Here is a 25,454-nt window from a genome sequence, read left to right as displayed (position 1 = left end):
AATTACCTGTGCACAGGAATGGCCTTCAAAATATAATAGTGTAACTCATACGCTCCTTCCCCAGTCCCTGTCTCCTTACCCAACCCAATAATAATCACAAGCATACTGATTCAAAAACAAAAGAGTCGAACAGCAGTGTGAGCTTGAGAGAAACCTGAAATCACTTTAGCCTCAAACTAAATTACTTGCCTAATGAGAACCGCCCTCAGATGCACTGTGACTCAGCAGTTTGTGCTCCTTAGATATGGAATGAGATGAAGGTGTTTCCTCCTTCTTGGCATTAGCTAAATAATAGCGCTGAAATAAATGAGATTATCTAAAAAAAAAAAAAAAAAAAAAAAAAAAATCCTCAGAAAATGTCTGAAGTGCTACAATGCTCACACTGACATAGGTTTAACTCTGGTTCATGATGTCAGGAATGACCAGCACCTGTCAGATGACACGCAGAGCTGTTCTGAAATAACTTGTGGTCCTACAAAATTAGCATGCAAATGCTGACTACAATTACAACTCAGAAATGAACATAATATTATAAATAAATGAACACAAAAATCAAAAATGGTTTGGAGGCAAATAATAAATAAACAAAATAAGAGCTGAGGGAATTTCCAGACGCTGGTCACCAGACTATCATAAGCTAAAGCTGAATAAAGTAAAGATTTTTTTCCTCTTACAACAAAGCAAGAAGAGAAAAGGTAAACTAAACTAAAAGTGAAACCAAGGGGAAAATCCTGCTCTTTTCCATGGACAGAAATAGGATAAAAATAGTAACTACACATAGGTACTTCCCTTCCTGTGCAGCAGAAACTTACTGAGGGGGGTCAGAGAAATGGGGTGAATCAGCAAGTAGGAGACCGGGACTGAGGAGCACGGGCGCCCCGGAAAGCCGGATGGTTCAACAAATACAGACCGCAGAAACCGCCTGGAGTAAGTGGGTCAAGAACAAAGCTAACACTTCATTGCTTCTACTCCTCGTCTGTCTCTCATGTCAAACACTGGGCCTACAGGTGTGAGCTACCACACTGCATCTACGTGGCTATGGGGTTAGAAATCAGGGCCTCAAAAAGCCAATTTATTCACAAAGCCAAGGGGCGGCCTAAAGAAAAAAAAAATGGAAGCAGTCGAATCACAAGTTCCCTTTTGTTTTTCTATCTTTTCTTTACCTTTTTTCTGGAGGCTGAACCCTGGCCTTTGGTACTTTCTGCACAAGCATTCTACCAAGTAAGCTACACGCCCCCCCCCAGAAGACCGTAAGTACTATTAATAAATACCACCTTACAGTGAGGAAGCAATCCCAGGAAAGCACATTGCACAGTCACGGTTGAAAGAAGGCAGAGCCAAGCTAGCAGCTCATCCAATCTAACGTCACAAATTTATACTGTCACACATAGGAACGTCTCAAATTGGTGAAAAGTGGAAAAACAGCATTACATGGGAGAAAAATCCCTGGTCAGCCTTTAAATAGTAATAGGGCTTATGCTCTTGAATTATTGGGGTGACGGGGGACTTTGTAATAGTCAAAGGCAGAAATGAAGATAGCCAGCCTGGCGTCGAAGAAAGACTTCACCGTCTGTCACCACAGTTGGTTTGGCTGATCTGGGTGCGTAGGTGGGAAGCTCCCTTTCCTCTTCATCGCTCCATGTTTGTTCCTCCTGACATTTGTTCAAAAAGAATGACCTTCCCCACTGGAGGGGGACTAGTCTTTGGCCAAGGATACAGAATAGCTGTGATGCCCTGCTAGAGCCTCCAAGTAAGTTCTCAACCACAGAATCTATACCCTACTGAAGAATTTAGACCCATATTTGAGGACAGCATTCATGTCATCAATCATATATGTCCACAAAGCACGCATAGTGGGGCCTCAAATAAGCTAGGAAGGTTCACCAGGTTATGAGTCAAGGGAAAACATCACAGTTCGTGAAGAAGCATTTTGAACGGTAGAAGCAGCATCTTATCTTCAGACTTCTGAGAGCTTCCAGGCTAAACTTCAGAAGTCCCTAGCACAGCAATGAAGGCCCTCCACAGCTCTGCCCAGAAGAACGACAAGAAGGCATATTACCTCGAGTGACAGACTTATGGCCAATAAGCGTTTGTTTACCAGTTCAGGTTTCAACAGGCTAGAAGTGTTTTACTATGGGAAAACCAGTTAGAAGGCAAGCTGTACATCTTGGCACGTCGCAGAAGCACAGAAATCTTTAAAGCTAAGGCAAATAAATAAAACTCGGCTGACAACCACCAAGTGATGGCACGCAGCCATAACGCCTTATGCCAACCAAACCTTTGGTGTTGGCTAATTTTAAAGCTGTCAAGTGAGACACTTCAACACATGACCCCGGTGGAACAGGGTGACTTTGGTTTATCTGGATGCCCCAAACCAATTTTAAAAGGGCGCTATTGGGAACGTGTGACGAGAACTGGCCTTTCCTTCGATGTGACAGGCGTGGCTCCGCCTTTAAAAACTCGTGTGTTAGCTATACACACACACACATATATGAATGAATTGTTCCCCGTACGCTGAGGCGCTGAGGGGGAAGTTAAAGGAGATGAAATGAATTGGTGAACGTGTTGACAAAATCTAGCTAGGGGTGAACGTGTTGATAAAATCTAGTTAGGGGTGTAATACGCTATTTGGAAACCTCACACACTCACACCCACGTGCTGTTTTCCACCTCCGCCCCGGGAGTACCACCCCAGGAGCATTCCAGGCCGGCTTCCTTCCCTCAGGCCTCAGGCGCACCGAGAGTTCCTTACGAACGCCGCACGGAGCTGCCTTCCACTCCGCGGCCGCTCGCGGGTCGCCCACCGGCGTCAGGAAACTCCGCCACCCGCCGCTCACCGGCGCCCACCGCCCAACCGCCCCGCCCCGGGGGGCGTGGCCCGCGCGGCGACGTCATGGCGCTGCGCCGGGTCAAAGTTCAGCCCCGCCCGCCCTCCCCGCGCCGTCTCCTCGGCCTGCGCCTCCGCTGCCGCCGCCGCCGCCGCCGCCGCTCGTGGTCCGGGTCGCGCTCCTTCCGCTCCGCCGCCTGCTCGCGAGTGCTGCCCGGCAGGCCGCCATGGCGAACGTGGCCGACACGAAGCTGTACGACATCCTGGGCGTCCCTCCCGGCGCCAGCGAGAACGAGCTGAAGAAGGTACTGGAGCGAGCCGGCGGCGGGCGGGCGGGGCGAGGGCGCGGGGCCTGCGCGGTCAGGGCGGCCTGAGCCGGGCTGAGGCAGCGGCGGCGGCGGCGGCGGGGGCGCAGTCGGCTCGGCTGACCTTGGGCCTCCGCCCGCCGGCCCCTGCGCAGACGCGGCCCGCCAGCTCGGCGCCCCAGGGCCACCCGGAAAAACAGGTCGGACCGCGGTGGCCGCGCTGCCGGGCCGGGGAGGAGCTGATCGCCGGCGCCGGTGTGTGTGGCCGAGAGCCGCAGTCTCCATCGCGGAAGCTCCTCCCTCGCCCGGCAGCCGGAGCGGCGTGGGTCTGTTTGGAGGCATTGTTCAGCGGGCAGAGCTAAAATACCGGGTGGCCGCTTCAAGGATGAGTCGTGTGTCCCCAGCCAAACACCTGAGTGTGCCGCACTTCCCTTAAAGAATAAGACGGGTCTCCTTGTTGTCCTCTGTAGAGGTTCAAAAAAAAAAAAAATCACCCCGGGACTTGAAAGCCCTTAAGGTACTAATAACGCCCCGCAGCGTTTTCTCTCGCTGTGTCGGTGTCTCCAACCTGAATTCGTAAACGGAGAGAAATGAGAATGTCCCGTCGTAAGCGGTGGGGACTGGTGGAAGTCCAAAGGAAAAACTAGACTTCCTGTTACCCTACCGGAAATGGTAGGCTGTGTTATATAATTCATGAGTCTGTGAGGACTTACATGGTGCATGCCCAGATCTCTTAGTTGGGAGTGCGAGGCTTCACTTGCACCTAGGACCCCAGTCAGCCGACCATGTGCTGGAGAAACACCACCTAGGACCATGGGGGGTGGGGTTGTGTTAGAGGGCAGGCAGGAGCCGGCGTGGCCAGGGATACAAAGTATCCTTTGCTTAATTGGTAAAGTGCAGTCACTTAATCGGGGATTTGTTTTGGTTATTGTGGTCTTATTGGTCTGGTTTCTGGCCATCAAAGACATTTGATAATAGTGGAAAAAAGGAATGATGTTTCAGTATCTTTCTTCCATGTAGATATGGGGGGTTTGGCGGTTTGGTTTGGTTTTGGTTTTTTTGAGACAGGTTTCTCTGTGTAGCCTTGTCTGTCCTGGACTCAATTTGTAGACCAGGCTGGCCTCGAACTCACAGCGATCCATCTGCCTCTGCCTCCCTGAGTGCTGGGATTACACGCGTGTGTCACCGCAACTGGCTTGTAGTTTTGTTTTATTTGTATTTTTCTTCATCTTTTTCGACAATGATTATGAGTATGTAATTAGGAAGTAAGCATTACTGAGATGGAAAATGTCAAACAGCTCTGAGTAAGTGACATTTTGGAAGGCTATAACTTTAGAATATTGCTTCTTATAAAAGTGAGTTTCTTAAATTGTTAGATGTGTATAACGTTTTCAAAATCTTTTTTGAAGGCATACAGAAAGTTAGCCAAAGAATACCATCCTGATAAGAATCCAAACGCTGGAGACAAAGTAAGTTATTTGAAGTTTTATTCTTGGGATTTTAGTTTTAAACTAAAATTTAAAATAAACCACCCTCCCAGAAACAAGGAAGGATGTAAGAAAAAGTCCATTTATGCCTACAGAGCGAAATTTTTGTTATTTTAATTTATTTGAAGATGCCATAATGAAACCTAATGCTTGTAATAGTCTTTAAAAATAAAATAAAAAATTATAACTACTGAGATAGCTCAATATTCCAAGTCTTTGCCGCATGAACTTGATCCACGGTGGAAGGAAAGTTGTCCTTTGGCCTCCATACATGCTCCCACACTCACGCCACACAGGTGCAGCAGGGATGGTCCTTCTCACATTCTAGCACTTAAAAGCCCATCTGTTTGTTACTTTTTCTTTACAGTTTAAAGAAATAAGCTTTGCCTATGAAGTATTGTCAAATCCAGAGAAGCGGGAGCTATATGACAGATATGGAGAACAAGGTCTCCGGGAAGGTAGCGGCGGAGGTGGTGGCATGGACGACATTTTCTCACATATTTTTGGTGGAGGATTGTTTGGCTTCATGGGCAGTCAGAGTAGAAGTCGGAACGGCAGAAGAAGAGGCGAGGACATGATGCATCCGCTGAAGTGAGTGTCTAAAGGGAAGGTGCCTCTCCCAATGGTGGCATTTAGAGTACAGTCACTATAGGGTACTTGTCCTTTATTTAAAATCCTCAACTGTTTTCTCACTAAGTGACTAAGTAAATTAATTGAATGTATTTTGCTTCAGATCTTAAAGAATGAAGGGTGCTCTAGAAATCTAGGTCAGTTGGTAAAGTGCGTAGCTCACACACAATTCCGGATTTGACCCTGGGCACTGCATAAACCAGGCTTTATGTTACCTGTAGTTACAGCACTGGAGAGTTGAAGGCAAGAGGATTAGTAGTTCAAGGTCATATGTACACACACGCAGCTGGATGGCTAGTTTGAGGCCAGCCTGGGCTACATTTAAGCCTGTCTCAACCCAACAACCAAGACCTTAAGAATGGTCGATGTTTTCTGAGGTTTTGTTTTCATCAGCTGTTGAGGTTGTTGTATGACTGAAATTTCAAGTGTGAAGATTATATTCTTTGAAGTATTTAAACCCAGGCTTAAAAGGAACAGTTGTTTGCTTAGATTATTTACATGGTAAAGCCCCTCACGACTTGATCCTCAGTGCTAACTCTTAAGTCGGTTTCCATGGGGCCGACTGGCCTCCAGCCTGGCATAACCTGCCAACATGAACGGGGTGGACTTTGATTTTGGACTAAGACTCCACAGTTTCTCTATGATCTGAAAACAGCCATTTCATTTTGTTTTGTAAAATTTTTTTTCTTAATAATGGTTTTAGTAACATGCTAGAGACTGAATTGAGAGTAAGAGAGAGGTGGGGGAGGAAAGACAAGGCCTCATGAAGCCAGGATGATGATTTCCTGGTCCTGCATCCACGAAGTGCTGGGATCACTGCAGTGTATGGTCATGCCTGGCTCTCAGTTGTTCAAGTATTTCAGTTGTGGCTTTTATTGTTACTTTGAGGGGGGAGTGCTTGCCTCAGTGCGCACATGAAGGAGGACAGATTGGAACTGACTGCGTTGGTTCCACCGTGTGGGTTTCAGGGAGGCAGGTTTGGTGGTAATGCCATTATCTACAGCAATCTTACCAGTCCAGTTTTTTGTTGTTTGTTTAGATTTATCTGTCTGGTTTTATTTATATAAGCGTTTTGCTTGCATGATTGTATGTCTGTACACCACACAAGTGCCCGGTGCCCAAGGAGGTAAGAGTGTGTCAGACCCCCTAGAACTAGAGTTACAGATGATGTGAGCTGCCCTGTGGGTGAAAATGAAACTGGACCCACTGCAAGAGTAAGTTCTCAGCCCCACCATATCTGGCTTTGTGTACAAGGGCTGGGTGGGCATTGAACCCAGATACTAATGTTTGAGCTGCAGGCACATTACCAACTTTAGAGCATGCCTACCTCACCCCAGTGCACGCCTTCTTTTATTTTAAACTGCAGCTTGTTAGGTTGCCCAGGCTGGTCTACAACACAGAATAATCCTCATTTCTGAGTACTAGAACACAGGTGCCTACTAACATATTCTTTTGAATAGCTTTATAATTCCATTTCATAATGATTAATCACTTGTCTTTTATGTGATGGACAGGGAGGGGAGATCTATATATAATAATATTGTTGTTGTGCATTTCCTTGTATGCAGTTTTACCTTCCGTGGCTTTATTTCTTTTTTTTTTTTTTTTTTTTTTGGTTTTTCGAGACAGGGTTTCTCTGTGTAGCCTTGGCCATCCTGGACTCACTTTGTAGACCAGGCTGGCCTCGAACTCACAGCGATCCGCCCGCCTCTGCCTCCCGAGTGCTGGGATTAAAGGCGTGCGCCACCACGCCCGGCTTTATTTCTTTTTTGAGATAGTCTCACACTGTAGCCGAGGCTGACCTTGCTTCATCGCAGCCCAACTGCTTCAGCCTCTCAAGTGTCGTGATTACAGATGTAAGGCACTATCCCTGACTTGGCAGCCATGGGGTTTGGGTTGGTTGGTTATTTATTATGTATATTGGTGTTTTGCCTACATGTGTGAGGGTGTCAGTTTCCTTAGATTAGGAGTAACAGGCAGTTGTGAGCTGCTGTATGGCTGTTGGGAATTGAACCTGGGACCTCTGGAGGAGCAGCCAGTGCTTTTAACCCCTGAGCCATCTCTCTAGCCCCAACATCCATGTTTTGAAGCTGAGAAAAACATCTAATTGCTTTATAAAGGAATTTTGCCAGTTTAACCCTCACTGGAGAGTGCCAATATTGTCAAATCATTGTTTACAGCTTTCCTTTCCTGGTCTTGTAAGACTTAAGATGTAGATCAATATATCATTATTTGGATGTGATGGTGTGTTGTTGATAATTTTTCATTCATAAGTGGTTTTTAACATTTTTATTTTGCACACATGCGTGCAAATAAGGGAGAGAGTATGGAAATCAGAGGACAACTTATAAGATTGGTTCTCTTCCAACATGATCAAACTTAGGTCACCGTTAAGTGCCTTTATTTGCTGAGCCATCTTGCCCACCTGGAACTCACAGCAATCCACCTGCCTCTGTCTCCCAGGTGCTTGGATTAAAAGTGTGTGCTACCACGCCCAGCTTAAGTGTTGCTTTTATTACTGCCTGTGCTATATGAAAGTTTAAGCTTAAAAGAACAATTTGGTGAAGTTAAACACCACAAAATAGTGTAGGTGCCTTAGAGAGTGACTTTGAACTATTTCTTTGTTCCTTTACCTGAATTCAAGGGTTTTAAAAGTAGTAAGGAAGGCTTAAAGACTGGCTGTCTGTAGATGAGTGACAGAGCACCTATTAGCCTGTATGAGTGAGACCCTAGGTTCACTCTCAGTTCTGGGGGGTGCGGGGGAAGATTTCAAAACACAAGAATAGCCAGGTTAGGTGCCTCACACCTTTAATCCTAGCCCTTGGGACAAAGGGACACTGAGACAAGCAGATCTCTTAAAGTTTGAGGCCAGCCTGGGCCACACAGCCAGAGCTACATAGTGAAACTCCTGTCTAAAAACAAAACAAAAACCAGAGCAATTAAAAAGTGTTATTAAATCTGTAATACAAGTGGGTTGTATTGGTGAATAATTTTTAGACTATTTTCTTTCTCTTGTGCTTTCCCCTCCATATGAACCTCTCTTCCTAACAAGTCCCCCCTACTTTGCTGTCATTTCCTCCCCCTGCGTGAGTTCCCTGAGTGAACAGGAGTGATGGGTTATATACTTGAGCAAAGTCACTGAGAATGAGTCCCTTCCCTTAGCAGCCATTAACTAACAGCTCTTCAGGGAGGGCTGGACCTGTTTTGTTTTTTGAGATTAGTTTGGAAATTGATCTTGCATCTGAAATATGCTTTATATGTGAGTAAAATTGTTTTATCAGTTATGTGTGTAGTTTGTATATTTTTTTGAAACTGGGTCTTTTTTTTCTTTCTTTCTTTCTTTTTTTGGGGGGGTTTCGATACAGGGTTTCTCTGTGTAGCCTTGGCTGTCCTAGACTCGCTTTTGTAGACCAGGCTGGCCTCGAACTCACAGCTATCCATCTGCCTCTGCCTCCTGTGTTCTGGGATTAAAGGCATGCGCCACCACACCCGGCTTGAAACTGGGTCTTTCTATTTAACCTTGTTTGGCCTAGAAAAGGTTGGCTTTGGACTTTGGAAGTCTTCCTGTCTCAGTATGTAGATTATAAGTGTGTAGTGCCATACTTAGCAGACAGACTTAAGTTCTTTTATTTAAAGAAGCATTTATTAGTTTTTAAACGTGTATGGATGGTTTTTGGTTGGTTGATTGGTTTTTCTTTTTTCTTTCTTTTTTTTTCTCCAGACAGGGTTTCTCTGTGTAGCCTTGGCTGTCCTAGACTTGCTTTGTAGACCAGGGTGGCCTTAAACTCTCAGTGATCTGCCTGCCTCTGCCTCCCAAGTGCTGTGATCAAAGCCATGCGCCACCACACCCGGCTGTATGGATTTTTTTGCCTGCATGTATGTCTGTGCTATGAGTAGTGAGTGCCCATGGAGGCCATAAAGTGTGGAGTCCTCAGGAATTAGAGTTACAGACAGTTGCTAACCACTCCCCCAATGTGGGTACTTAGTTTTTCTGTACCACTTTTCTGAGGTATTATGGATATGTAAAATATTGTATACTTTTGATGTATGCAAACAATTTTGGTGCTTTTTGAGTTAGATGCTTTGAAGGCAGGTTAAGTTGTTTGAGGCTACCATGTCAACATTCATTGTGAGCATCGAGGTGCCCCGCCCGTGCATGTCAGAGTGCCTCCTCTTGAGGCTCACCTAGCAGCTGCTACAGGCCACCAGCAAGCTGACCCAGTACATCCTAGTACTTTTGGCTGGTTTTATAGCAAGCCCAGACTACAGCATGAACTTGCCCGGCCAGGTCTGGAATGCTGCCGTCTCCACTTGAGTGCTGGCCTGGCTTACCCATGCTGTCATTCTGGAGCTTTGCTGCACATAGTATTCTGTGCTCATACACCCATAATGATGCCCGTCTCCTAACCAGCAGAAATAAATGGTGTAGAGGGGAAAAAGAGAGTTGTTGAGATCTATAGTAGTGTGGTTTTTTAATTTTTAAAATTTATTTTATATGTATGACAGGCTGCATACATGTCTATGCACCACGTGTGTACCTTGTGTCTTCAGAGATAAGCAGAGTCAGATCTCCTGGAACTGGAGTTACGGACAGTTGTGATCTTCCATGTGGGTGCTGGGAATTGAACCCAGGTCCTCTGGAAGAGCAACCAGTGCTCTTAACCACTGAGCCATCTCTGCAATCCCCTAAGTGCCTATCTTAAGCTATAATACACATTTGTAATCTGATCATCCATAGTGTGCCTTCCCCCCAATGAAGCTCTGACTCCAGAATCAGTGCTTCCACGACCTTGCTCAAGTTATTTAGCTTTTCTGTACTGTAGTTTTATCACATAAAATTGGGTGGTAATAGCGATTAGTAACTAGGGATATAGCTTAGTTGCTAGAGTGTTTGTCTGCCACAAAGGAGTTCCTGGGTTCTCTCTGCCACATAAAACTGGGCAAGATGATATGTGCCTGTACTAGTACTTGGGGCAGAGCGGCAGAGAGGAAGGGGAATCCATAAGGCCAGGGTCATTTTTGGCTGCATTTTGAGTTTGAAGCCAGTGTGAACCACAAAATCCTGTGTTTGGAGTCATCAGTGCACAAATTGCAGCAAGTAGTTGGTTCAAGAATTTACTACTTTTTCCTGGTGATAGTGGCACACCAGCACTTAGGAGGCAGAGGCAAGCAGATCTCTGCTAGAGAGTGAGTTCTAGGGCAGTCGGGGCTACACAGGGAAACCCTGTCTCAAAAAGAGAAAGTAAGGATTTATTTTTGTAATTTCGTACGTGTGTGCCTGAGAAGACCAGAGGTATTGGATCCCCTAGAGCTGTAGTTACACTGTGGGGCTAGGAGCTGAACTTTTGTCCCATGTGTATTGTCAATATTCATAGTTATTCTTAAGTTTTTTTGTTTAAAAAAAAAGTGAAACTTGCTGTGTAAGCTGTTATATGTTTTGGTAACGTTGGCAGCACTTAGTTGACCCCATTCTTCCCTCTACAGAGTGTCTTTAGAAGACCTGTATAATGGCAAGACAACCAAACTACAACTTAGCAAGAATGTGCTCTGCAGTACGTGCAGTGGGTAAGCGTGCTGCTGCTTGTGCAGCGCCTCTTTGCTTTATGAGTGGCATGCTTAAAACTTATATCAGGGAAACCATTTTCCTGATGTAAAGTTAAGAAACAGGCAAGCATTTTCTGATACTTCTAAAGGTCAATTTAAATAATTATTACTGGGAAGTGAAAAGCGCAATTCATATTTTTTGATGACTATAATGGTTTGTAGACAAAAATGTGACTTATACTTTTGCTTTAGGCAAGGTGGAAAGTCTGGAGCTGTTCAGAAATGTAGTGCCTGCCGGGGCCGAGGTGTGCGCATTATGATCAGACAGCTAGCTCCGGGAATGGTGCAGCAGATGCAGTCTGTGTGCTCTGACTGCAATGGAGAAGGTAAACTGCCGCTGTTTTCTCTGCTTTTGTATTAGAATATGTTGGGAACATAGAAGTTGGAAACATCTACAGTTCCTAAAAATAACCTTATACTCATTTTATTTACACAATGAAGATCTAATGGTTGAAAATTATGCTGTTGCTGTTTGGTCCTAGTGTCTCTAACTTAATGCTGACCTTGAACTGTATATTCAAGGATGATCTTGAATGCCTAGTCTGCCTTCACTCTTGAGTGTTGAGATGCTGTGCCAATCCAGCTAGAAATTAATCTTAAATCACTTAACTGTTGGACTCTGGGGGTATTCTGAAAAGTCCTAATCAAGTTCTGAATCTGTTTTTAATAGTTTGGATTTTAATTGAAGTTACTTTAATCAAGGGAAGGAGAGATGTGGCTAGTGTAACTAAGAAATTAAGGTTTTAATTAGGTTAATTTATGTGGTAGAATTTTGCCTCACTAACACTGGAGAGAAAACCCAAGTCCTTGAGTGTGCTTGGCACGCAGTGAACTATATCCTCCAGTCCTTATTCTGAAGAGTTACTACTGCCTATGCCTACCCCACCCTGATGCTGGGCCTAAACCAAGATTCTTACCACTGAGCCATGTGGGCACGTGTGCCCCCTGCTGCCCCCCAGTCCTTTGCTAATGGTTATTAGTATAGTTGTAGAACTCCCCTTTCCAGATTGTTCTCAGAAATGATGGGGTATTTTGAGAAAGTATATACTGGGCTGAGGTGACAGTGTAGTTGCTATAGTGCCTGCCTTCTAGCAGTAGGGCCTAGCCATGGGTACAGCCCTAGAAACCAATGTTAAGAAAAACCACTTAACGGTCCCCGTGCTAAGGAGAGACATTGGTCCCAGGGGCTCACTGGCCAGCCACCCTAATCTACTGAACTCTTGGTTAGTGAAAGGTTCTTTTGTAAAAAGCAGGGGAAGACAGCTAAGACACGACACTTGGTTGTCTCGTCTCCAGCGTCATGCTGATTCCCCCTGAGGTGTCTTTGTATTTTACCTTGTTAAAATTGCTGACTTCACTATCAAGAAACCAAGGTCTGGGGCTGCAGAGATGGCTCAGAGGCTGAGAGCACTGCTGCTCTTCCAGAGGTCCTGAGTTCAATTCCCAGCAACCACATGGTGGCTCACAACCACCTACAATGAGATGTGGTGCCCTCTTCTGGTGTCCATGTGTATGTAGATAGAACACTGTATGCATAATTTTAAAAAAGTCGGGCTGGAGAGGTGGCTCAGCGCTTAAGAACACTGTCTGTTCTTCCAGAGGTCCTGAGTTCAATTCCCAGCAACCACATGGTAGCTCATGACCATCCGTGATGTAATGGGATTTGATGCCTTCTTCTGCTATATATGCAAATAGAACACTCATAAATAAATTAAAAAAAAAAAAAAAGAATGCTTTAAAATAAAAAGCAACCAAAGTCAGCTGAAATCTAACAGTTGAGTTGAACAAGGCATAATCCTCTATACCCTGCAGGAACATAGTGAGTTTCAGGCCTGCCTGAGCAACATAATAACATCCTTTCCTTAAAAACAAGTACTCTGTGGCTCATTGATTAGGAAACCTTGTTTTTTTTTTTTTATTTGTTCTGTTTTTTACACTGTTATAAACATCTGGAGTTTTAGTTCATTATAGTATAAGCAAATATTAGAATATCTGCAAAAGAAAACTGTTACTTTAAACTTAGTACAGAAGCATGCAATGTCAGCTAAACACTCAGACATCTCTAGTTGGTTTTGAGAACTTTCAGTAATAGTCACACTACATAAAAGCAGCACTGGGGGATTGGTGAGAGGCCTCATAGGGCAAGATCACCATCTGTTCTTCCAAAGTTCCCAAGTTCAATTCCCAGCAACTACATGACTGGTGGCTCACAACCATCTATCATGACATCTAGTGCCCTCTTCTGGTATGCAGGCACACATGCAGAACACTGTATAAATAATAAATCTCTTTTTAAAAAGCGGGATTGGGGATGGGAGGGCAGCTCAGTGGTAGAGGCTGTGTTTTGCCTATGCAAAGACCTGGGTCTGATCCTAAGCTAATATCTGAGGTTTAGTCTTTGAAATAAACTGAAGTACCAGCTGTACAGTTGGTAGCTGGCCATCATGAACATTTAAAGATTGAATATAGATCAGTAGCAAGCTCTTGGATTCAGTAATTCCTACTGGAAAGAAAAAAATTAGCATTTTACTTGGACTCTCTCTGTCCAGTGGTAACCTACTTGAGGTTAGAGCTGAAAACCTTTGCAAAAGTATTTGTAGAATCTGCAGCATCTGACTCAAGGGACTAAGGAAATGTCAAGAGATGTTTTACTCTGTAATTGTGGATAACCGGGCCCTTCGGGTGACCTTTAGTAATACAGAAGTTTTTTCACTCATGGTAACTTTAGCCAGTGGTGCCCAAATTATATCTTTTTGAATAAAAGGCATTTCAAGACCCAACTTAATACTGGGATACTCTTTCTTACTGGAATTTTAAATGACCTCTCTTTGCAGGGGAGGTCATTAATGAGAAAGATCGCTGTAAAAAATGTGAAGGGAAGAAAGTGATTAAAGAAGTCAAGATTCTTGAAGTTCATGTAGACAAAGGCATGAAACATGGACAGAGAATTACATTCACTGGGGAAGCAGACCAGGCCCCAGGAGTGGAACCTGGAGATATTGTTCTTTTGCTTCAGGAAAAAGAACATGAGGTAATTTCCTATCGGTTTATTCACTTTTTCCCCTTTTTGTTTTATTCAGAATGTATCTTGCTTGTGAGAAACAGGATGGATCTGTTTGGATGCCTTGTGAAACTGAACACAAATTGAAGTTGTTATGGGAGCATGGCTGAGGTCATTCCCTTTGCCCTGACCGTTCTGTAGATCAGCACTATGCCTTTAAATTGTCCTGTTGTCTCTGCACCTCGTTTTCCTTTCAGTGAAACAGAGCCATTGTATTGGCTAGTGTTAGAGCGTGTAGAGCTCCTTGGAAGCACAGTGGGCGGTGCAGTCTTCACTCCTGCAAGCACTGCTGTGTTGATTAATCTTACAGCCAAGTCTTCTGAGGTCAGGAGTTTGGTTTTAAAGTACTCCATTTGGTTGGTATGACAGGAGCAAGGGCTTAGTCATGTCACAGTGTGTCTTGAAGGACAGCTTCTTGGCATCAGAGCTTCCACAGTGGGTACTGGGGATCCAACTTAGGTTGTCAGTCTTTTGTGACAAGCACTTTTACCCTCTGAGCTGTCTCACTGGCTCTAGAAATTTAAAACATTTTAGTTTTGAATGGAATGTGTGTTGGTTATATATGTTCTAGGGAAAATGAACTTACCTAGCAGTGGGGTCTGTTGTGTGCTATTTTGATTATACCACTGAACGTATTTTTTAAATCACTCCCCTTACCTCTTTTTTTGTTTGTTTGTTTGGTTGGTTGGTTGGTTTGTTCCCTCCACCCCACCCCTCCTCCCACCCCACCCCCCAGACAAGGTTTCTCTGTGTAGCCTTGGCTGTCCTAGACTCACTTGGTAGACCAGACTGGCCTCGAACTCACAGGGATCCGCCTGCTTCTGCCTCCCGAGTGCTGGGATTAAAGGTGTGTGCCACCGTCGCCCAGCCCTCTTACCTCTTTTTATTTACTTTTTTCCTGTTTTATACCCTAGTGTTGCTGCTAGTTTAATGGTACGGCCTAATAAATGTTTATTAGGATTATAATTATTATGGCAGTATTCATTATCCCGCTTACACAATCAATAAAAACACAGACACCTGATATATTTTAGAGTAGCCTTAGCACCTGAGGCAAGGCAGATATTAAGCCCTAAGCTACCTTCCATTATATCCCAGCCTCTATCCCATGCCATCTGCTTCTAATAATTTCTGTTCGGGCTACCTCCCATTCTTAATCCCAGAATGCTTGCTAAGCTTCTTCATCTGGGCCATGTCTTTCTTGGTGGTACTTCAGAGTTCCTCCTTTTGGTACAAGTAGCTCTTTGCTATCCCATGGCCATCCTCTTCATCTTCCCAAGATCCCTTTCTCCAAAAGCCCACAAACTTCGGCCACAACTACCCCATTCCACCATGCTCAGGCTAAGGCCTTTTAAATCAGCCAAGGAGGAATAATTTCTTAGGCAAGGATAAACAGCAATACTTGGGGGTGGGGGTCAAGCAATTAACAAGTACAAAGCACCAGACCATATTCCAGCAATTCCCCTTTTCAATCTAAGCAAAAAAATAAATACATAAAAAAGGCTGTTTTATATACAATAACATGCAGTAAAAACAATTATAAAATAGGTATTATAAAAACCAATAGGTAAGATTTACATAAATACTGTCTAGATCAAAGGTGTTTGGTGCCGGGCCTGATGGCACGAATGCCTGTAACCCTAGCACTCTGGGAGGCAGAGGCAGGTGAATCTATGTGAGTTCCAGGCCAGCCTGATCTACAAAGCAAGTCTGACAGTCAAGGCTACACAGAGAAACCCTGTCTTGAAAAGCCTAAAAAGTAAAAAGGTATTCACAACCTTGAAAATATTATCTGTTCTATCTTATGTCTAAAGTTTCATACCTACGTTAATTTCTATCATATCTTGTATCCAACAGCCTAAAAGCATTTATCTAGACCTTAATACCTAGGCTGACCTCAAACTTGCCATCCTTCTTTCTCTGCCCTATACCTCCATGCTTGGTTCCCCTATACTTTTTAATGCCTTAGTGGCACATGTCTGTAATCCCAGCACTTAGGAGGCTGAGACAGGAGAACAAGTTTGAGATCATCCAGGGCTGTATAGAAAGACTCTTCATCAAACAAAATTAATGGCCTTCACATAGTATCTTGTCAACTTCTGTTCTTACAAAATGTTATTGGGAACTGCTTATAATAAAGAACCCTTTTAAGGAGGTGCATGGTTCTTACATGTAAAAACACTTGACACATGGTTCTGGTTTATACTTGAGGAGGTTTATTCAAGAGATCTCTAAAAGCTCACATTTACTATTTATCTTATCTATTTATTCATTTTACACAGACTTAATTCACTTTATTTTTCTCATATAAAACCCTGTGTAGCCGGGCATGGTGGCACACACCTTTAATCCCAGCACTAGGGAGGCAGAGGCAGGCGGATCTCCAAGTTCGAGGCCAGCCTGGTCTACAGAGTGAGGCCAGGATAGCAACGGTTACACGGAGAAACTCTGTCCCCGGGGTGGGGGTGGGGGGAATCCTATGTGCTAGCCACAGGCTCCTGATAGACTTAGAGAACATGGTTTCCTTCCAGAGATCATGGTTCAAGTGCCTGTCTTAGAGATGGCAACAGAGGTGGCCTTGGCAGTGCAGCCTCTGGCTGCTGGGTAGCAAGTCATCAGTATCAGCAGCAGGTTCTTGGGCACAAGAGCAGAGACTAGTGCCTCTTGGGGCAGGGATAGGACACAGAGTCCCAGGTCCCATCATTTTGCTTAGAGTAGTGTGGGTTTTCTAATCTTGATTCTGGTCTACAAGCCACGTCAAGTCTGCTTTAAGAGCCAGGCATGGTGGCGCACACCTTTAATCCCAGCACTCGGGAGCCAGAGGCAGGTGGATTTCTCTGTGTTAGAAGCCAGCCTGGTCTACAAAGTGAGTCCAGGACAGCCAGGGTTGCACAGAGAGACCCTGTCTCAAAGAACAAAAAGATGCTTTTTGGGGGCTAGAGAGATGGCTTTGTGGTTAAGAACACTTGATGTGCTTATAGAAGACCCTGGTTCAGTTCCCAGCACCCACAGAGTAGATCACATCTTCCTAGAACTCATTTCCAGAGGGTCAGGTGCTCTCTTTGATCTCCATGGCCACTTGCATGCATGTGGTACACATACATATACACATAGGTGCGTGCACACACATTAATGTATTGGGGTTTTCTAGAGGAACAGAACTTATGGGGGGAGTGTGCGTGTGTGCGTGTGTGTGTGTGTGTGTGTGTGTGTGTTATGTGTATTATATTATAAAGGAGGCTGTGGTCCAGCAAGTCCAATAATAGTGGTCTACCAACGGGAAGTCCAAGAATCTAGTAGTTAGTTGTTAGTTCATGAGGCTGGATGTCTGAGCTGCTCTTCAGTGTACACTAGAATCCTGAAGAAGTAGGCTCTAATGCCAGTGAAGTTCCCAGTGAGAGTGAGAGCAAACAGGCTTTCTTCTTCCGTGTCCTTTATATAGGGCTTCTAGCAGAAGGTGTGGTCCAGATTAAAGATGGATCTTTCTACCTCAAAAGATCTGAGCTAAAAGTACATCTTACTGTTTCAGAGATCGAGATAAGAAGTGGGTCTTCCCATTTCAAATGATTTAAGTTAATAAAAAAAAATCCCTCACAGGTGTGCCCAGCGATTTGGGTTTTAGTTCATTCCAAATGTGGTCAAGTTGACAACCAAGAATAGCCATTACAACATAAAAGAGATAGTTGCTAGGTAAAATGTAAGTCTCAGATTCTTTGATGGGCAGCGAGAAGAAGTAGATCCCTGGGGCCTGCTCGCCATGGCCTTGATAGGCAGCCCAGCTGGGTTTCAGGGATCCGCTCCTTGTTTTAGGCTTCGCCTCCATGTGCTCCACAACCAAGGCAAGGCTGAATCCTCCGGTAGCCACTGTGCCCTTCCAAGCCTTGGTCCATTCACCATTTGGTATTTTCCCAAGGAAGAAGCTGGATTTTTTTTTTTTTTTTTTTTTTTTAAGTAAAATCACTTCGAAATTACAATAGAGAACAAGGCCATATTGAAAAGCACATTCTAGAATTTGATTTATTCTCAAAAAATTGTGACCGGGCTGCCCTTTCTGATGTATTAATCAGATCTCATAAAGAAGGGTGTGTTGCTGGATATTCTGACTTTTTTCCAGTATTGCATCTTTGAGATGGCTGGAAATTTATTGTTTCTAGAATTATGCTTTAAGTTCTTTCCTTTTTGTTTGTTTGTTTTTTGTTTTGGTTTTTCAACACAAGATTTCTCTGTGTAGCCCTAGCTGTCCTAAACTCTTAACTCAAAAGGCCGGCCTGCCTCTGCCTCCTGAGTGCTGGGGTTACAGTGCTTTAAGGTCTTAAAGGATAAAATATTTTTTATTTTTTAATGATACCTCGGTCTTGTAGGTATTAGAAAATGCTCTGTCTCTGACCACATCTCCAAGCCCTAAATTTTGTTATTCTTTGAAGATTCTTACTTGATGCCATTTTAGTTGCTTCCCATCTATTCAGTATTACCATGTAGAATACCTACAAGACAAGAAGTGAACCACTAAAAAGATGGCCGCACTGAAAGGTGGTGAAGTGTAGATTAGACAGTCGTGCTGTGTGGTATGGATACCACTAGGGTATCCTAACTGCAGATACCTTCAATCCCAGCATTAGGGATTAGCATTGTTGACAGCAGTTGGAGTGCACGGAATTGCCAACTGACCAATCGCTGATTGCTTAGGCTGGAAAGTAGTGAGGGGTAGAAGTTAGAGCACCAGTTCTGGTTTTACTGTGACCAGGGCAGTATTGTGCGCCCCAGGTGAGGTTTAGACAGCTTGGTTAACTCACTTCACTTGAAAAAACCTGCTATAGTTTGAACTAGAACATAGGGCTCAAGAAAAACAATGCGTGTTTTTGGCCTTTTGCCCCTCACTCCAAATAACTATCTGAAGAAATTGAGACCATAGTTAGGTTGTATGGATGCAGTGGCTGAAACTGTATAACTTCTGAAAGTTTTACTGCGTGGTGCTTCATTAATCTTTTCACAAGTTGTCCGACAATAGAAAGAGGAGAAAAGTTAGACATTTATTTGTTTAAATGTTAGCATCAAATTATCGAGTCGCCCCCTCTCCCAAGTAACAGCAACCACCCTGGTATTTTTTTAATTGTAGTTACTCTGAATTGAGTGCCTCAATACAAAAGTATGGTGTTACTTCTTGCTACTTCTGTGGCATTAACAAAAGTGTTTGGTAAAAATCGTTCTTGGAATATTGGTGTCCTAAAACATTGGCTTTTTTAGTACACAGCATTTTTCAACAGCATTGAAGCATGCTGCTTCTTTACAGTCTGATGATCATGTTACAAGGGACCCTGAGTAAATGTGCATAACTAATCTACATTCTTTGGTTCTCCCATATGGACACTTGAGTGTCACATCAGAATCCCTCAGAGGGCTTACTAAATTACTCAGTTGCTGGGCCAGAAATGTGTATTGCTAACAAGTTCCCCATACTGTTGAAGCTGATATTCTAAAGCCATGGTTCAAAGAATTGATTTTATGGACAAATTTAGAAGAGTCATTTAGGAAAAGAACAAATGTTTCAGGTGTCTTATGAGCCAGCCAAAATGTTCTTCAGAGATATTTCTGGGTTTTGCATCATAGACTTATGGAACCAGTAAGAGAGCACCAACTGGATGGAGGAGGAAGGACATTTCTACTCTTGGCCAAAATAGAAGTAGGAAGTGAACTTGCAAGTCAACTTCTTCTTAACCCTTGGAGCACCAGATGTTAGTAAAGAAATGGGAGGCAGTGCTGGAGGGCTAGCTCAGTGGTGAGAGCACTGGCTGAGCTAACATGAGGGCCTAAGAAATTGTCGTGGCCACGTGTGTCCCTCTAACATGTGGGTGACAGAGATAGGATTGCTGGGTCTTAATGCCCACCATCCTTGCTCTGGGGTCAGTGAGAATGATAGAGCAGAACATCCAAAGTCTTCTCTGCCTTTCCATGCCTGTGTGCACACACATCTGTATATATCATGCTTGCAGAAGAGCCCATCTGAAGACACAGGAGGATGATAAATGGAAGGAATATCCATGGGCAGAGATTTCCCAGAAATTTAGGTGTTATTTCTTTACGTGTCTCTTCTTTTGGCATTGCAGGGTCAGTTAGCATACAAATGGGATTAAAATGAAATTAAAGGTAATCTGGCAGTCACTTTGGTCCAGCCAGTTTCTATTAGCCTATTGTGGACTATAGACATCAAAAATTAGCCTGGGGTAGAAACTAAGCTTGCTTGCTTAGTACTCAGGATAACCAAGATACTTCTGTTTGCTTGTTTGGTTTGCTTTGGTTTTTTTTTGAGACAGTGTCTCTATGTTGCCCTGGCTGTCCTGGAACTCACTATGTGGGCCAGGCTATCCTTGAGCTCAGATATCCTTCTGGCTCTAGCGCACTTTTTGTTATTGCAACTTTTAAATTTTGTTTGAAAATTTTAAGTATAGATTTGGCAAGTTCTAAGTAAAAATTACAAGTTGGACATTTTGAAATTGGAATCCATTCCCCACCCCCACCCCCCGAAATTGAAGCTCAGGACACTCTTAGCACTACTCAACCTTTGTAATGTTGATAGGAAAGCACAGCTCTCACCTCCAAGGGCACAAGAGACTTTATTCTGGAGCTAAATGAATGACCATAGCCTGTCCATGAATTCAGGTTACAGCAATATCCATGTTCCAGTATAGAAGTTAGAAGTAGTAACCGAACAAAGAAAGTCACAAATCAAGGCACTTTCTAAACATCAGTGGAAAGTAGGCCTTAAAGAAAGGACAGAAATCTCAGCTATACGCTGATACCTCTTAGCCTTGGGTCGGTAGAAACTGCATCCCAAAGGTCTTATCTCTTAAGGCGCAAGATGTTAGGTCTGACACCATGGTAAGCAGGTGGCTGATGTGGGGACTAAAGATAGCCAGAGACAAATCATTATCATCAGGCTTTGGACAGGCCCTGTTGGTTTTGTCTCCCTTAGTTCCCTTAAATCTCTCTGGCGGCTTCCTTCTTTCTGGAAACTTTAATTCACAGCAGTATGTAGTTTATACTGTAAGATTGAATAAGGCAACTTGAGCATTTACTGTTTAATTTTCATTAATCAAGTTAGAATGTTTTAAGGTTTTTGGGGGTTTTGTTGGGTTTTGGTTGGTTGGTTTTGGTTTTTTTGTTTGGTTTTTGTTGTTGTTGTTGTTGTTGTTGTTTTGGTTTCTTTCCTGTTGTTTGTCTTTTTTTGTTTTTTCCCCAGACAGTTTCTCTGTGTAACCTTGACTGGCCTGGACTCTCTCTGTAGACCAGGCTGGCCTCAAACTCACGGTGATCCACCTGTCTCTGCCTTCCCAGTGCTGGGATTAAAGGTGTACACCACCACGCCTGGCTTTGTCTGTTTTGAGAGAGGTTTTTCTTTATTACAGCCCTGGCTGTTCTGGAACTCACTCTGTAGATCAGGCTGGCCTCCATCTCCCAAGTGCTGGCATTAAAGGAATATACCACCACGTCTGGCCCAGCTTTTTGTTTGTTTGTTTGTTTTTTAGTTTATACTTATGTGTGGTTTTTCTGCTTGTATGTATGTGTACCACATGTGTGCCTGGTGCCCACTGGAGAGTAGAAGGAGGGCCTTGGATCCTCTGGAACTGGAATTATGGGTAGCAGTGAGCCATCATTGTGTGGGTGCTGGGAACCAAATCCTGCAAGAGCAGCAAGTACTGCTAACAGCTGATTCTCTCTCCAGCCCAAGTTTGAATTTTAAGTGAGATAAAACTTCTTTGGACATGTGTGAAGTGAAGCCCTTCCTTTTCTGGCTGCACCTTATTGGTTGGGGTTTTTTTCCTTAACGCCTAACTTGGCCTCTTATTGCCTCATTCCGACCGTGTAGCAGAAGTCTCTGGCACACACTGAGACTAGCAGCTTTGCTAATCAGGAGCTTGGAAATCAGGGAGAGCGACATTTTGGCTCTTGCACTGAGTGGTAGAATTCAGATTGTGAAATTGACTTAAGGAATGTTCTACAGGATGGTGTGGGTAAAATGTGTTTTGTGTGTGCTTTGCCTATAGGTGTTCCAGAGAGATGGGAATGACCTGCATATGACATATAAGATAGGACTTGTTGAAGCTTTATGTGGATTTCAGTTCACATTTAAGCATCTTGATGCTCGTCAGATTGTGGTGAAATACCCCCCTGGCAAAGTAATTGAACCAGGTAAATTTCATCTGATCCAGGTTGTCCATGTGTTGTTACAATTTGTATTTACAGTGGGTAGCAGGAATATTATTACCTTTCTTAGGCAAAATTCTTACCTAATTTCCTTTTTTAAAATAATAGGCTGTGTTCGTGTTGTTCGGGGTGAAGGAATGCCACAGTACCGCAATCCATTTGAAAAGGGTGATCTTTACATAAAGTTTGATGTGCAGTTTCCTGAAAACAACTGGATCAACCCAGACAAGCTTTCTGTGAGTTCGTCTTTTGTTCTTTGTTTTTCAAGACAGGGTTTCTCTGTATAGTCCTGGCTGTCCTGGAGCTCTGTAGACCAGGCTGACCTCAAACTCACAGAGTTTGCCTGCCTCTGCCTCCAGAGGCCTGTGCGCCCACCATCTGTAAGCTAGTTTTTTTGTTTGTTTGTTTTTTCAACATTCCTTAAGTGGCTCTCCCTTTGGCCTCCACTCATTTCCTCCTTGCTCCCCTTTGTTTTTATTATAGGGTCTCTGCCTGCGCCCCAGGCTGGCCTAGAACTCATGGTAATCCCCCATCTCGGTCTTTTGAATATTGGGATTATAGATGTGATCAACTGCTCCTAGCTCTTTGAGACAGAATCTCCATGCTGGCTTTTTTTTTTTTTTTTAAGTGTTTGCATGATTGGTGTTTCTTCTGGTTGCTCTGAGGTGGTGTTGGCTGATGGTTTATGGGGCCAGCAAGGTGACTGAATATATATGGCTAAAGAAGACTGGGGGAGTCTTTGAAGTCTCTGGGGAACAGACCCTTCAGCCAGCATCATACTGTTCTGTTGGTTTTTGTTTTTGTTCTGTTTTTTGGTTTTGGTTTTTTGAGACAGGGTCTGTCTGTGTTAGCCTTGCCTGTCCTGGAGTCACTTTGTAAACCAGGCTGGCCTCGAACTCCCAGCGATCCACCTGCCTCTGCCTCCCGCGTGCTGGAATTAAAGGCGTGCGCCACCATGCCCAGCCCCCAGCCAGCATTCTGTTTCAGAGTACAGTGGACCATTTCAGCAGTGAGTTTTCTAGTGTTTAAACATGGGTACTTATTTTGTGTTAGTGTCAGCTACACAGTGAGAAGACCCTGTCTGAAAAGTGTGTGTGTGTGTACACATCTCCTGTTTTTGCTTCATGAAGGAATTAGAAGATCTCCTGCCATCTAGACCAGAAGTTCCTAATATAATTGGAGAGACAGAAGAAGTGGAGCTTCAGGAATTTGATAGCACTCGAGGCTCTGGAGGAAGTCAGAGGCGGGAAGCCTACAACGACAGTTCTGATGAAGAAAGCAGCAGCCATCATGGACCTGGAGTGCAGTGTGCCCATCAGTAAACCACAGGCAGCTGCACGGGTGGGTTTTCCTTCCACGTTTGCCAGATTTGCCAGCTGCCTGGAACACCCGATGAGTCCAGATGGACGATGGACATCTGTGATGTATGTGTAACTTCTAAGATTGGTATAGTATCCACAGAATGTATAATTTAAACTAACCACGGAGCTTTACATCTTCATTTCGACTGTTCTGTAGCAGAGTAAAGCACTTGAACTAAGACTCCCTTTCACATGTGGGTTATAAGTTTCAGTCCTGGTATCTGCTTGATTTTTATCAGTTTTGTGTAGACTTTTATGTTTCATATTTTAAATTCAAATCCAGCATTGTAAAGTTTGTACAATTTGTCCTGAAGCTTTGTGTTTGGCTGCACCTGCATAAGCTGCTACAAATAGAATAAAGAATTCATAGCCTGTATCTATCATTTAGATGCATGGAAAAATGGGCTTTGCACACAGTGGGTTTGAAGCTGACTGGGAACAATGGAAAAAATTACATTAGCCATGGTTGTAAAGTTTTTTGGCTTTTTTTTAAAACCATTTTGTGAAAGGTTTCTGAAACTTGATAATAAAAAGCAGTTGGTGTAAATTATTCTGTGTCACATTTTTAGAAAGAAGAACATATTTTGAACTGTAAAAAAGTATCCTTACACTGAAGTGTGAATCTTTGGTTCTGGATTTTAAACAGCCTTTAAAAATCCATTGGCCTGAGGCTTTTGCTTCAGATACCTGCCCGTTTTATAGTTTAGAAACACTACAGTTGGCTGAAACCGGCTTTATTCTCTTTAGTTGATGCTCTGCAGCATCAGGACCATCCAGCTTATCTAACTCTTAGGTTACCCTGAACATCGGGATAAGCCCAGGCCTCTGTTACCCTCCTGCTCCCCACTGTTGGAAAATAAGGCAATAGATCAATAATAAAACCATGTTTACACAGACCTGTTAAAATGCTGTTTTAAAGAAATTTATGAAAAGTTGCCTTGTCTCAGGAAGTTGACTATCTGAATTTGGGTGGGGAAGCATTGACTGTCACTATAACTCTTAGGCTGTCAAAGGTTCGCAGAGTGGCGGAAGCCACAGTCAGGAGGGTTCTGGTGGTCCACGTCCGGCTCGGCACCTCACCTTGATTTCAGCTATCCTAATGGAATGAAAGGATATGTTTGCGCCTTCTGATGATCAGTCTTTCGCTCCTGGGGTATTTTTAAAACATGTTTCTTTGAGGCCCAAGTGATGCCAGGTACACACATTTTACATTTGTCAAAGGAACAACAAAGGAAAAATTCAGATTTTTCAGTATATTACATCATCTCTAAGCCTAATAGCACTTGAATTCATTTCTAGAGCTATTAGAACATGGATGGGGGGGGGGGGGGGAAAGTCCCAAAACTAATCAAGACCTGTGAGGGTTAAGTTACTGCCCTATCTACTCTACCTCCATTGTACAAAAATATCTTAGAACAAGCCTGGGCAAGGTTCAACAGCGTAACAGTTTTGTATTTGAGGCTATTTTCCCAGAACGCTTTAAGCCTAAGTGATGCGGTGGTAATAATACCTTTGTAGCCTTTCCAATAAAGGATTATAAAGCAGTTGCTCAGTAGTTCTTCTAAGTGTGTGTGCGTGCGTGCGTGCGTGTGTGCGTGCGTGCGTGCATGCGCGCGCACGGTGCTGGGGGCTGAACTCAGGCCCGTTTCTACGATGACAGCTGCTTTTCCATGAGTATTCCCCAGCAACTCAGGTTTTTTGAATGAATACAGCAAAGAAAATTTGCAAACAGGGAACTTCTGACCTGTAAGTGCTTCTAACTGAATCACTTCACAGCATAAAGTTTATCTAAGAAAGTTTCCATTTCATGATTTCCATGTATTAAGGTTCCAGTAGCAATCACTGGCCTCTTGATTCTAGACTTTTTCACCACTCCAAAACCCAGAAACCCGAATTAGTCTTGTTTCATTCTCCAACACTTTATGCAGCCCCTCTGTTTAGATATTGGAGTGAAGTGTGGTTGGTTTGTTTTTGTTTT

General features: G+C 43.7%; 1 protein-coding gene across 2 annotated transcripts; it reads left to right on the top strand.

Moving 5' to 3' along the window:
- Window positions 1-2,963: 2,963 nt before the first annotated feature.
- Window positions 2,964-24,026, top strand: Dnaja2 (DnaJ heat shock protein family (Hsp40) member A2). 2 transcript variants are annotated; one of them, XM_051168578.1, is made up of 9 exons: window positions 2,964-3,131; window positions 4,541-4,600; window positions 4,986-5,209; window positions 10,733-10,813; window positions 11,045-11,178; window positions 13,687-13,883; window positions 21,956-22,100; window positions 22,224-22,351; window positions 23,246-24,026. In XM_051168578.1, the coding sequence occupies exons 1-9, from the start codon at window positions 3,054-3,056 to the stop codon at window positions 23,435-23,437; spliced, it is 1,239 nt and encodes a 412-aa protein (XP_051024535.1). In that variant the 5' UTR covers window positions 2,964-3,053; the 3' UTR covers window positions 23,438-24,026. The 2 variants fall into 2 exon arrangements, with proteins under 2 accessions (XP_051024535.1, XP_051024536.1); XM_051168579.1 differs by lacking the exon at window positions 2,964-3,131 and adding an exon at window positions 3,655-3,803.
- Window positions 24,027-25,454: the final 1,428 nt, after the last annotated feature.

The sequence above is a fragment of the Acomys russatus genome, chromosome 26, assembly GCF_903995435.1.
Source record: "Acomys russatus chromosome 26, mAcoRus1.1, whole genome shotgun sequence".
Classification (NCBI taxonomy): domain Eukaryota; kingdom Metazoa; phylum Chordata; class Mammalia; order Rodentia; family Muridae; genus Acomys; species Acomys russatus.
The sequence above is the reverse complement of the archived record's forward strand: the minus strand, read 5'-3'. Positions and strand labels throughout refer to the sequence as shown.